The sequence below is a fragment of the Pollachius pollachius genome (assembly GCF_949987615.1).
Source record: "Pollachius pollachius genome assembly, chromosome: 4".
Lineage (NCBI taxonomy): Eukaryota > Metazoa > Chordata > Actinopteri > Gadiformes > Gadidae > Pollachius > Pollachius pollachius.
In genome coordinates, this window is record NC_136937.1 from 23,265,012 (window position 1) to 23,278,999 (window position 13,988).

Genomic DNA, 13,988 nt, shown 5'->3' on the forward strand with positions numbered 1-13,988 from the left:
TAGACACGGGATCAGTCGGGCGTTTTGGGTGCTTTATTGCACCCAAGCAGGATTTTAACCCTTTTTTGGCCGGTTTGCCAGCAGTGCATTATGTCACCTACGATGGGATTACAGGACTAGTACACATAAATAAAGAATTAAAACAGACCTTGATTGTGGCTTTCAAGGGAGGAAGGGGGAGAGACAAGGGGGAGAGGAGGGGTGGGGTTGTGGGACAGAGGATCACAGCCCAACCGAAGCATGATGGAGGGGAGCCACGGCCACCATATTGGTTTGATCTGCTCGGCAAACCTCCAGGAACGCTGCGGATTGTAGTTCAACGGCTTGTCGTCGGTTTTGGCCTCACCACCTCCACCCCCCCCTCCATCCTTCACCTCCTCCACCACAGCTTCTCCAGCGCTCACCACCACCACCACCACCACCCTTCCTTTCCTCCTCCACCACCACCACCCATCACTACATGAGTAAGTCATCTCTCCCATTCACAGCAAGAAATGCATCCAGTTTACGAGCGCAACCTTCTGCTGTGCAATGTCCAAGTGAACAGGGGCCCCCGACACACACACACACGCACACACACACACACACTTCGCACACACACACATGCGCACACACACACACGCAGACTACACACACACATTCACGCGCACACGCACATGTAAACAAGTAAGGAAATGTAAGGAAAAGGGTTTCCATCGGAGCATCTCTATGTAGAACCGTCAACAGAAGATACAGAAATCAGAAAACAACAAACATATAACGTGTAGAGGAAAAGTAATGTATGGACTACTAGAGAAGGGTTGGGGGTTACTAACCGATAAAAAAAAAATTACTGTAGGTTAGAATGAAAGACATCAGAACCGAATGCTAAACAATGATTTGGCTCTGGTCACCAGAACTCTTTGAAAATCTAACCGGTCTGAGCGAGGGGGACTGTTCTGGATCCGTATTCTCTATGAACCCTGTTTTAAGAAGGTTTTTTCTGGATATCTGCTGGGAAATAGTGTCTGGATGGATTTGCCGCTGTGATGTGGGAACCACACAGAGCAGAATGACAACATCAAGCTGACGGAACAACCCGGACCGCCAGTCAGAGGGAGGTCCAAGTCTGTGTGTGTGTGTGTGTGTGTGTGTGTGTGTGTGTGTGTGTGTGTGTGTGTGTGTGTGTGTGTGTGTGTGATTGAGTGTGTGTCTGTTTGTGTGTGTGTTTGTGTGCGTGTGTGAGTGCAGCAGTGTCTGTGTCAGCCCGGCAGTGTGTACACTATGCGTGTGTCCTGTGTATCGATCCCTTTTCAGGGCGGCTAGTGTTTCACGCCTGTGCAGTAACACAGTTATTCTACAGTCAGAGGCGTGCACCTATGTGGTTTCTCAACACATTACAAACATCCAGGTGTAGCGACACAACACATTCAGAAACCCAACCCACGGCAACGCCAACACAAAAACACAAACACACAAAGACAGCCCTGCTGACGCCAGCAGACCAAGCGCTCTGCTTACTCAGCATGCAGAATAATTAATAAAAGGAATTAAATGTAGCCTGCACGTGGGAAGGACTTTCTCAGAGTCTATTGAATATATTGTGTGTTTGTTTTTTTTGCACAAATACTTTTTAGGGTAGGTCTATGGGGAATCCCATGATGCAGAGTGCATCATGGGATTTTTGGCTTGTTTGTGTCTCGCATGAGAAATGCTGTGGCAGTTGCAAACACAACAATGTCTCCCAATAATCACGAATCCTTTCATGATTACTTACGAAACAATGATCAAACATCCCTCACTGACAACATAACAGATTGCTTTTTGAGCAGCGTAAATAGAAAATAGTAAACAGAAAATACGATCTCATCATTTAATAAATAACATAAAGGCAAACAGGTTAAAATGTCCTATGTGTACACTACACACACGACTGTGTGAAAAAAAAAAAATGTATATATATATAAAACGAATACACAAAAGGAAAGTCGACAGCAAAAGAGGAAGATTAAAAGATGAATCAAGGATATAACAAAGGTAAACACTGCTAATGAATACACACACAGTGAATCCCCTGCTGACTAGTGATGTCTACACAAATGCTGTTGTAATCCAACAGATGGTTAATACATTTAGCTTCCCTCAAAGGCCGGCCTGCATTGTTAAGGACGATAAACAATTGTCGCATTCAGAATGGTACACATTGATCAGTTCACAAACAGTGATAACTTCCTGTCCTCCCAAGATCTCTGTTGCCTCTGGTGACGATCGATAACAAAGTCGTTTAAAATGGAAGCATGGACGGCTTCGTCGTCGTGGATACAGGCCTCACCTGTATCCATTTACATTTACATTTAGGGGATTTTGCTGACGCTTTTATCCAAAGTGACTTACAAGCATTCATTCACACGTTCCCCACAAATATCTATATTTTAATCAATAAAAAAAGGCGCTCTGAATATATTTCCCTGCTTCTCGAGGTGGTGCTCGCTCATCACATAGGTATCGACCGATATGGATTTTTTAGGGCCTTTATAAAGCCGATTTTTTCATCAGCCTTAGCCGAACATTTACATTTAGCCTTATACAGGCGTATCGGTATTGGCCAATACGCCGATACCGATTTCCTTGAGCCGATATTTGGAGCCAATACTGCTTTTGCCTTTCCCTCAATTTACATCATAAAAATTACACAATGATGATAACAAATGTTACAAGTCTCAATTTAAAAAAGGAACATTTATTAAACTGTCTGTAAATCATTGCGGGAAAAATATATACAGAAAAAATAATAATTACAAAATAAAAATAAAATCTGCGAAAAAATCGGCCGATGCCGACACACGTAAAAAACTCAAATATCAGCTGATAATATCGACCAGCCGATATGTCAGTCGATCACTACACATGAAAGAAGGAAACTTGAACTGAAGTTAAATTACCATTGACGAGTCACTGAAAAACACAGTTTGGACCGTGAATAAAGGCTGAAATCCAGCACTTCACCTTTTCCCAGTCATTTGGTATTCATCGTTAGACAACCATCGTGACGTATCGTTATAGGATTGTCTAACAATATATTGATTATTGCAGAATCGCTGTATCGCGATATCATCGGTATCGCGGGGCCATTTATTGCATATCGTGAAGTACCCTGTTATTCACACTCCTACCAAGGACCTTCCTCAAAAGAGTCCTCATGATGTCAGGCCTTAAGGTCCTCTTCATGAAATTTATTTAAAGTACCCATTTGTTAAACCAGGAGTTATTTTTGTATTCACAAGCGGTTTCACCGGTGGAACAGTGTGATGAAGGGTTGAACAACAACTCCCAGATTAACTCAAAACAGCAGGTACAGAACAAAAGTTTCTGAATACTTTATGCAGTGTATCCCCCAGACTTTTTTGTAGCAGTGGTGCTGTTAGTTGGTAACCTAGCAATCCTAGGGGGGTCCGGCGACATGCCCCCCCGAAGACAATTTTGAAAAATAACCCTTTAAATGGTTACTTCTAGTGAGATTTTCTTGGGAAAAATGTACAGATTAAGCTTCCAAATATGACATAACAACCAACAGTCAAGGTATCTGCTGAGAGAAAATGTCCCTTGAATTATTATTTTTTTGCAATATTGTTTTTTGCAAAAAGAAAAATAATTAAAAAAAAAAAAATGTTTGGAGTGGCTGACAATCCAGCGCAGACGGTGCGCCGCTGCTGAATGCATATAGGGGAAACACTGCTTTATGCTTTTAATTAAGATTGAATTAGAATTTATATGATTCATAAAATTGTAATACAAATGAGTCAGGGTCTCGTCTCTCCATCTCTCAGGAAACCCGTCCTGAGAGATGAGTACGTCGAGCAGACACTTGTTGCCATGCCACTCCCACGGGCCTCCCGGCCGTTACTGTGCAATGGTATTTATAGTGCACACACTGTAAGAGCAGAGCAAACATGGCCGACAGCGGCCCCGCTCACCGCAGACCGGAGAGGAGGAAGTGGACCTCGTCGGTCAGGGGAGAGCCCTAAACCAATCAGGCTGTGGCCAGTCGGAACCAGACCAGATTGTCAGCGGTGCCTCACTAGGTCTACTGACCGTCCAGCTAGCAGAGGCCGCAGAGCCAGATACCACTTTATTAGCTATAACTTAAGGGTTTTCGCAAGCTCACCTTGAATTGTTTTCCTTTCTCTCCTTCTTACTTTCTAAGATTACAAACTACAGCTCAAAAGTTTGGGCTCAACCAGAGAGTTTAATGCTTCCATTAAAACTCATGAGCTAAACAATGTACCATTAGAACACAGGAGTGATGGTTGCTGGAAATGGGCCATAGATATTCCATTAAAAATCTGCATTTCCAGCAAGAATTTTATTTCATGTCATTTACCACATTAAAGTCCCATGGCATGCTACTTTATGGATGCTTTAATATAGATATTAGTAGGCGCCAAACATAGTATTTGAAGAAGTTCCCGAAATTCAGCCTTGGTGCAGAATTACAGCCACTATGAGCACTATGAGTTTACAGTGGATGTATGGCAATGGCGAGGCGCACACAGCCTTTAGCTGTATTCTGTAAATATTCTAGAACATTCCGGGTGCTCCGGCGGGAGTCCTGGAGCTCTATATCTGAATAATATCATACTATACATAGATATGTATATCATATAATATATATTATCACGGCCAAAAGCTGTTTGAGCCACCAGATGATTTTATGAATCTCAAACGACCGCGTCGGGTTCTCCGACGTCTCTGGTTCTTGCACATCCACATCAATCTGAAGTAGACTGAACCACGACATGGAGGAGAAAGGGATTGTTGCCCGCGATTGTCTCCCGCCGGAGCCTCACTGGCGAGGGACCCCTGCCTTGGCAGCGGTCAACGCTTAGGCACCACTGCCTCCTGCAGCGCCGAGGCGGTGGTCCCTCAGCAGCGGGAAGCGGGGCTCAAGCGGGAGACATTCGCGGCAAACAATCCCTTTCTCCTCCATGTCGTGTTTCATGTACTTCAGGGAGTCAAAGCCAAAGTTCCTTTCCCCCAATTCATTCTCAACCATGGCTGAGATAACCCCCACTACGAGTCTCGTTGTGAAAATACCAGAGACGAGAGTCTGACGTGTTATGCGCCATAACAACAACAGCAGAACGGTTATCCAAATAACAAGGAAGTATACAACACTTGCGTTACAGTCCTGGGGCTCTATATCTAAATAATATCATATAATACATATATATATATATATCATATAATACATATGATCAGGGCCAAAAGCTGTGTGCGCCTCCAGACAATATTATGAATCACAAACGACTTTGTCTGGTTCTCCGACGTCTCTGGTTCTTCCACTTCCACATCAATCTGAAGTAGACTGAACCGCGCGCTGCCTGCTGCCCGCTGCCCGCTGCCAAGTGGTGGTGCTTCACGGCGGTTGTGCCTCGCGGCAACCGGCGGCAGGCAGCATGTCGCAGTTCATGTACTTAAGGGAGTCAAAGCCAAAGTTCTTTTCCCCCAATTCCTTCTCAACCATGGCTGAGATAACCCCAACTACAGTCTCGTTATGGAAATAACAGAGACGTCAAAGAACCGACGTGTTATGCGCCATAATACCAACAGCAAACACTTGCGTTACAGTGTGTGTAAACACAAACACACACATGTGGTGCTCGCACGGTCATGTCTCATTGGCGGGCCAAATTCTCTGGGCTGGCAAGGCAGAGAATGTGGTCCCTTATGACGACATAAGGGACCACATTCCAAATCAGCGCGCTTGAACCTCCGTTCTTTCAAAGGCAAGCAGAACACCTAGGGCCCTATCTTGCATCCGGCGCAATTGACTTTCTACACTGACGCATGTGTCGTTGCTAGTTTGCAACTGGCGCAGAGCGTTCTTTTTCCTCCACCGCCACGCGTCTGTAAAGTAGGGAATGATCTTGCTGCCCAAGGGGCGGTTCGGCGAAAGGAGGAGGCGTGTTCTGCCACATCCCTGGTGCTATTTTGCAGTTTCAGAAAACAATTGCGCCACAAACCAGGAAATAGCTGGTTTAAAGTCAGTGGCACGTTGTTCAGATGCTATTTTAAGGGCGCATGCATAATGTTGCTTGTGCACCTCGCGCATACACTTTGCTTCTCTCATCTACCTAGCCACACATTCTTGGTAAATTATTTGGGAAAGAACAGCTGATACAGCGGTTATAAGTTTTACTTTTAAATCAATGCTGCAAACACTGTACAGCAAACACATATTTTCTTGACACAGACATCGTGTACAAGCCCATAACTTTTAGGATTGATGAGTATTTGATCGTGAGAAAACATTGTTTTTTACCACGAGTGAGTGTTAAAAAGAATGAATGAATGCGGGCACGCGTGTGTGTATGTGTAAAATAATTAATAAAAGCGGGCGCGCGTGTGTGCATCCATTTGTTTAAACACACGCAAACTAAACACGTAACGCATAATACAGTCCATGGTAATGTAGGTATATTAACGGGAGGACACATGCATATTAGGAACACAAGTTGATAACGATAATGCATACAATACTGGTAAGAAACGATGTTTGTTAATGTATTGGGTATATCATTAAATAGAACCACAGTTACCGCATATCATATGTGTGTTAAGTTTTCTTTGCCGAAATTTATGGGAGATGGCACTCGCATTGGTTTATTGCAAGTTACGCCCAAACCACACCTACAGGTAATTAGGCTACTTCAACTTTAGACCAACTCTTTTTAGATTTGCGCCGGGCGCAAGAGTCATTTATGCGCCGGTAAAATAGCAACATCACCATAGAACCGCCCACAAAGCTACTTGCGCTTCGCGCTTCTCACTTGCATTTCAGACCATTAAAATAGGGCCGCTAGTGCTCATTTTACACCGAACGCAAGTTTTAGCCACTGGGGGACCATAGGGGGAACTCATATTTATGCATGAAAACCTCATAAAGTGAGATTTTCATGCCATGGGACCTTTAACAATGTCTAGACTGTAGACTGTAGACAATTTAATGTTTTCTTCATTGAAAAAAAAGTGTCCCCAAACTTTTGAACGGTAGTGTAGTAAACGGTGACGCAGAGCTTCCTTAATGGTTGACCGAACAATATAAGACACCACAGGAAGTATATGATACCTATAAACACACCAGCCCCGGTTAGAATCACAGTACGACAAAAAAAGGAATGCAAACACAAAACAACTGACCCCATAAACTCTGGTCTACATCGAAGTTCACTTTTCAAAGTGACTCTTGCAGGAAAACAATAAAGGATCTACCTAAAAGTTAATCTATACCCTTTACACCGCAACCCTCCCCAGAAACAGAAGGACTTCAACACCAGACCTCCAACACTGATACCAATATACCTAAACGCAACCACCGGCCACGTCAGCATGTATCAGACTCCACCACCACGTATCATTCCGCACTGTGAGGAAAAGTAGCCAGAGCTAATTGCGCTAGTCCAAATCAAACCAGCAAACCTCCTAATCTACTCAAGCCCATACTGTTGACCATCCTTCAAACGCCAGCAGCCTCTCCGTCTTATTGACTGAGCAGCGGCCGGGCACCAGGTGACCACGACTGGCTGTCGACCTGCGTGGTTGACTCCGCCGTCAGTGTGTGAATGCATGAATGAATGGTTGTAAGTCGCTTTGGATAAGCGTCAGCAAAATCCCCTAAATGTAAATGTTCTTGGTTTGAACCACTGAATGTCCACAGTCTACTTACAGGCATCCTAGGGCAAGATGCCCCCTAACCCCTACCTGCTAAAATGCAACAGCTAAATATAAAAGCATCTGCTGGTGACAGAGCACTAAAGCGTTATTCAAAGATTGGATAAAGAGGCTCGGGCAGTGACTTGAGTGAAACAAGGTGAAGGAGCAGGGATTGGGGGGGGGACACTGGAGCTCAAGGCTGCTAGTTTTTGCTTCGGAAAAAAGAAACAGAGTTGTGAGAGAATGCACGGAGGAGAGCTTGATGGGGATCCATAGCTTACCTGAATGATGAGTGTGAGAAGTCATGGCTGACACCCAGGGGTCCACCGTCGAGAGGAGGGGCGTGAGGGGGGCGGGGCCTATCTATGGTCGTTCAGCTGTACAGGATGCGTGTGTGTGTGTGTGTGTGTGTGTGTGTGTGTGTGTGTGTGTGTGTGTGTGTGTGTGTGTGTGTGTGAGGGATAGGAATAATTGCGTGAATTTTTGAGTTGCACTGATGATTGGAGTGGACTTGGTGCCTGCTTCTATGTGTGTGTGTGTGTGTGTGTGTGGATAAACGTGTGTGTTTGCTAAGTGTTTGTTAAGTTTAGTGTATTTGTTCCTGCTGGACACACACCACACACCACACACACACAGGTCCTCAGCTGTGCGGGACAGACCCTCAAGGATGAAGAATCCCTCCCGGTGGTTTATAACAGGAAGCAGATGTCCAGCGGCCGGCCAATCCCGTTCAGCGGTTCATTGAGGTAATCCAATGGGTGGGCTGTGTCGCTGTCCAGCCTAACGGCAGAGAAGCATCATAGAGTTGGACCACTTCATTACGGATGGAAGCCACACGCTCGCTTATCAGAGATAAGCAGGAATATGATTGATTTGCCGAATGTAAATGGACGATATTTATTTAGCGCTTTACTAACCATTGGCCACCCAAAGCGCTTTACAATTTTGCCTCACATTCCCCATTCATGCACACATTCACACACCGCCGGTGGAGTCAGACATGCAAGGCGACGGCCAGCTCGTCGGGAGCAGTTAGGGTTAGGTGCCTAGGTGCTCAAGGACACCTCGACACCCAACCCGTGCTACCTCCTGAGCTACTGCCGCCCCAGAAGATAATTACACTTTTGTCCTGACTTAAAGGGACACTGTGTACAGTTTTAAGTAATGTCCACATTGGTGTAAAATCACCTCTGCCAAATAATCTGACTTATCCTCCTGAGCGAAGAATTTCTTATCTGTATTAACATTGAACGGGTATGTCCTAAGGAGGCATCCATGTTCTTCTGGACTATGAAAAACTATAACGGCCGAGAGGGACATAAAGCACTAGGTGGTACTAGCAGGCTAAATGTGTTTTCGCTCAGAGACAGCGTGACTGAAACGCAGGAGCTCAGCGAGACGTACCTGTCGCTGCCCCGGCAAATTTGAAAGCCTGCACTGCACTTTCGTTCATAATGCAAAATCAGGCTTATGCCATGCCACAGGAGAAGGGTTCCTCGTTGCCAAAAAGACAAAAAGTGAATTAAAAAGGCAACGTGACCGGCAAATTCAGAAAACGTGTCATGTTGTCATAGACTCTCCGCCTACAGTAGTTGCAACCAGGTTGCAACGCACAGCGCATCCCAAAAACGGATGTGCTGGAGAGCACTATTCGTTTGAATGCAAAATAAAATGTAACCTCAAGATGGGAGAAATTCCTACACAGTGTCCCTTTAAAGAAGACACATCGGTCGAACCACAGAATCTTTTGGAGTTCGGAATACGGGTTAATTCGGTAGCTTTCTCCCGCACTGCGTCTTTTCGCACAACCTCTACGTTGTTCATAGTTTTCACAGATCGTAAAAGTATTGGTGTTATATGCATGAACGGTGAGCTAATTCAGCGTTCCTTGGTCCCAAATAATATGTAATTAGTTGGCTGCTATTTAAGCTAACAAGCATATTCCATTTCAACAGTAAATAACCGGTATACACCGTTGTCACATCACAAACGAGCACAGCAGGGAATACAATTTACATCACTGAAGTCCTACTGTCATATGAACCATTTGAGATTACTGAAGACAGCCAGCAGGACTAAAGTCTTCTAGACGCTCCGCCACCAAACCCGACCCCCGATGCATTATTTAGACGCATTCCGCCGGAAGGCCTTCGATGACAGCTGTGAAGAAAGATTTACTTTAATCGTTTATATCCGTGTGTTTGTGTGTGTGTGTGTGTGTGTGTGTCTGACGTGTGTATGTGTGTGTGTATGACCTGTGTGTGTGAGAGTGTGTGTGTGCGTGTGTCTGACTTGTTTGTGTGAGTGACCTGTGTGTATGAGATTGTGTGTGAGACATGTGTGTATGTGTGTGAGAGCGTGTGTGTGTGTGTGTGTGTGTGTGTGTGTGTGTGTGTGTGTAACCTGTGTGTAGTTCTTTTGACTTTAAATGCGAGAAGCGACAAGGCCGTGGCCTCTGGATAGGCCCTCCACGGGGGGGGGGGCAAACCGCCCAAGGGCACGGAGTGTGTGTGTGTGTGTGTGTGTGTGTGTGTGTGTTTGACATCGCGTTCTCAAGACAACAGAGGCCCAGACAGCACAAGCCCCAGGACAAATTGCCAGAAGTCGGTCAGCGCACACGCACATGTGTGCCCGTGCACACACACACACACACACACACACACACACACACACACACACACCTTAAGTGTCTTTAGTTGTCTGTAGAGTGCGGGGGAGTGTGTGTGTGTGTGTGTGTGTGTGTGTGTGTGTGTGTGTGTGTGTGTGTGTGTGTGTGTGTGTGTGTGTGTGTGTGTGTATGTGTTTGTGTCCTATTGTCTCTTGATTTGGGGTGACAGATTTGGGGAGACAAGCCGAGAGTCCTTAAGTAAAAATGAGGCAACGGGCATTTACGTTGTTTAACTTATCATTTCCCTTTAACTATTCATAAATATTAATTATATATATATGTATTATTATTATAGTCTTAGTCTAGCTAAAGCTGACGCCAGCCGAGACTATGGGCTGTTATCTCTGACTGAAAAACAGCTCTCCGTATTCAATATTCATGTCCCGCACTCCTCCATTCACAAAAAAAAAAGATTGACGCATGCAGAGAATTACCACCGCCCATCTCCTACCATTCACAAACACTCACACTCACACACACTCACTCACACACACACACACACACACACACACACACACACACGTACCGCTAAATAGGCCTTTATCTCCGCTCTAAAACCTAATTTCGTTCCCAGACTGCGAGCTTTAGCGTGTGTCGGGTGTTTGGCGCACAGCGGGACGCGTTTATCACGTTCAACTTGCAACGCCCGAGCGAGGTCTAAAAATAGCTCGCGAACAATCGGCGTACGGAGCGTGCATCATAAATACCGCGCGCCGCCGTCTCGTGAAGCCCGCACACTTCCCGCCCAGTCCCGTTGAACCCGAACAACCGTACCGCTCGCGCTACGTTAATACACGTTACTAACAAATAACGTAAAGGAAACGTACGGTAAACAGTTCCGGCGAAAGGTCGGCGAAAACAGCCCCAGTGGAAACTTCCAACCGGACATTGTTTTGATGAATCCTCGCGTCTCTCTGCCTCCCTTTCTCTCTCTCTGTATCTCTATTTCTCTCCCTCTCTCTCTCCCCCTCTCTCTCCCTCCCTCCCTCTCCCTCTCCCTCTCTCTCTCTCTCTCTCTCTCTCTCTCTCTCTCTCTCTCTCTTGTTCTTCGCATCCCCTTCGCTCTATCATAACGCACCTAAACCCAACCGTCCCGCCGTAAAAACGCACCTGTGCTCCCCTAGACGGGCCGCGCGCGGGCCAGGTGTTCCGACATGTCTCACGCCTTCAATCCTCGTGCATCAGTAAAGGTTTCGCAGCGCGAGGAGAAGAATCATCTTCTGACAGATTCCGCCATACTGGATTTTTTTTTTTCCTCTCTCGCGCTCTGACGTCACCACAGGGGCGTGGCTTGTGGGGTGTAATAGTTGTCTATGTGGTTTGAGGATGAATAGAATCAGAATCAGAATTACTTTTATTACATCTTATTGTACAAGTCCACATGAGAAAAATTCTTAGGCTTGGTTCCTCAACTGCCACATAGCAGCAACAATACAAGATAAAGTAAAAAACATAATACAATTAAAATATGTAAAGATTAAGTAAAAATAAGTAGCAGCATAGATTACAATAATAAATAATAATAATAAAATAAAAAAGTAATAATAAGAGACTAAGACAGTGACAATAAGTAATAATAATCATAATAAGTAATGAGGTGGAAATAAGGTGTAAAGTGTAAAAGGTTGATTTTCGTGCAAAAATGCTGTATTTAGTATTTAAATAGTCGGTTGTAGTGTGCAGCAGTGTGCGTAACAAACACTGCTGTTGTAATACTGATCAGATGTACTGTAGTAGTCTATTTAAACACATGGGTTCAAGGTCTCCCCTTCACACTGAACAGTGGAAATAAAGAGTGTGTGTGGTGTAAAACAGGACAGGCTCCGGACGCTTCTCCAAACATTAGTTAAATTACTTAATCCTTGGTGGATGAAGTAAATAGGGCTACAGTGATGTTATAATGTACTATTTACAAAACGTGGCGTATATAGGTTTTATAGTATGCAGCAGCTACTGCAGTGTATTGTAAATATAATATTATGAGAGTTTCACAATATTTATCATATTATGTTTCGACAGTTTAGACAGATTAGAGAGATTGGGGGAAATGTTGGTGTATTAATTCTGTCATTGAAATCTATTATTTGTAATAGTTGTATTCAATTTGTGCATTGTCATTATGCAGTTGTTACCCTAACACTGTCCGGGATACATCAAATCACTAAATCCATCCCTCAAACATCTTCTGAAATATATATTGCATTATTACACTACACACAACAAAATAAAATTAAAAAACTAAATTAGTACAACCAAAAAATTGAATAAAAAAACAAAATTATTACACACAACAAAATAAATATGTATATTGCATGCAGCTCTGCCCTGGTATTGCATGGCTGTCTATTATGTTGTATTTGATCATACGCTTACATCTAAATCACCCACAAAAAAACTTCTTGTGTTTTAGTGGTTCTGTTCTAGTGGTCCTGTCCTGTTCTAGTGGTCCTGTCCAGTTCTACTGGTCCAGTTCTACTGGTCCTGTTCTAGTGGTCCTGTTCTGTTCTAGTGGTCCTTTCGTATTGGTTCTGTTCTAGTGGTCCTGTTCTAGTGGTTTTGTTCTAGTGGTCCTGTTCTGTTCTAGTGGTCCTGTCCAGTTCTACTGGTCCTGTTCTAGTGGTCCTGTTCTGTTCTAGTGGTCCTGTTCTGTCTACTGGTCCTGTTCTAGTGGTCCTGTTCTGTTCTTGTGGTCGTGTTCTGTCTAGTGGTCCAGTTCTGTCTACTGGTCCTGTTCTAGTGGTCCTGTTCTGTTCTAGTGGTCCTGTTCTGTCTAGTGGTCCTGTTCTGTCTAGTGGTCCTGTTCTGTCTACTGGTCCTGTTCTAGTGGTCCTGTTCTGTTCTAGTGGTCCTGTTCTGTTCTAGTGGTCCTGTCCAGTTCTACTGGTCCTGTTGTAGTGGTCCTGTTCTTTTCTAGTGGTCCTTTCCTAGTGGTTCTGTTCTAGTGGTCCTGTTCTAGTGGTTCTGTTCTAGTGGTCCTGTTCTGTTCCAGTGGTCCTGTCAAGTTCTACTTGTTCTGTTCTAGTGGTCCTGTTCTGTCTAGTGGTCCTGTTCTGTTCTAGTGGTCCTTTCCTAGTGGTTCTGTTCTAGTGGTCCTGTTCTAGTGGTTTTGTTCTAGTGGTCCTGTTCTGTTCTAGTGGTTCTGTCCTAGTGGTTCTGTTCTAGTGGTCCTGTTCTAGTGGTTCTGTTCTAGTGGTCCTGCTCTGTTCTAGTGGTCCTGTTCTGTCTAGTGGTCCTGTTCTGTTCTACTGGTCCTTTCTTAGTGGTTCTGTTCTAGTGGTCCTGTTCTAGTGGTCCTGTCCTAGTGGTCCTGTTCTATTGTTCCTGTCCTAGTGGTCCTGTCCTAGTCGTCCTGTCCTGTTCTAGGGGTTCTGGTCTAGTGGTTCTGTTCTAGTGGTCCTGTTCTAGTGGTCCTGTTCTGTTCTAGTGCTCCTGTCTAGCGGGCCGGTGTGCGGTGACACACTGTAATGGTTTCATGGGTTCTGAGTTTAATGGTTAATTCCCCCCCTGCTGGTCTGTATATACAGTATACACTATACCAAGGGCGTAGGAACCGGGGGGGGGGACGGAGGGGACGTGTCCCCTCCAATATCGGAGACAGGCACATTTGTCCCACCTAAAAATTATACCG

At 44.8% G+C, this 13,988-nt stretch overlaps 1 protein-coding gene across 2 annotated transcripts in view; it reads right to left on the reverse strand.

The window, feature by feature from the left end:
• Positions 1-11,594, reverse strand: part of LOC307074631 (histone deacetylase 4-like) — a gene marked incomplete at its 5' end in the record, with an annotated part of 88,541 nt that extends 76,947 nt beyond the window's left edge. The window contains 2 exons of one of the 2 annotated variants that reach the window (XM_079734870.1): positions 7,974-8,472; positions 11,471-11,594. In XM_079734870.1, the coding sequence (XP_079590996.1) occupies positions 7,974-7,998 (25 nt within the window). Of the gene's footprint in view, positions 1-7,973; positions 8,473-11,187; positions 11,312-11,470 lie in introns of those variants that run through there. The other variant, XM_079734871.1, reaches the window with a different exon arrangement.
• Between the last annotated feature and the right edge of the window lie 2,394 nt (positions 11,595-13,988).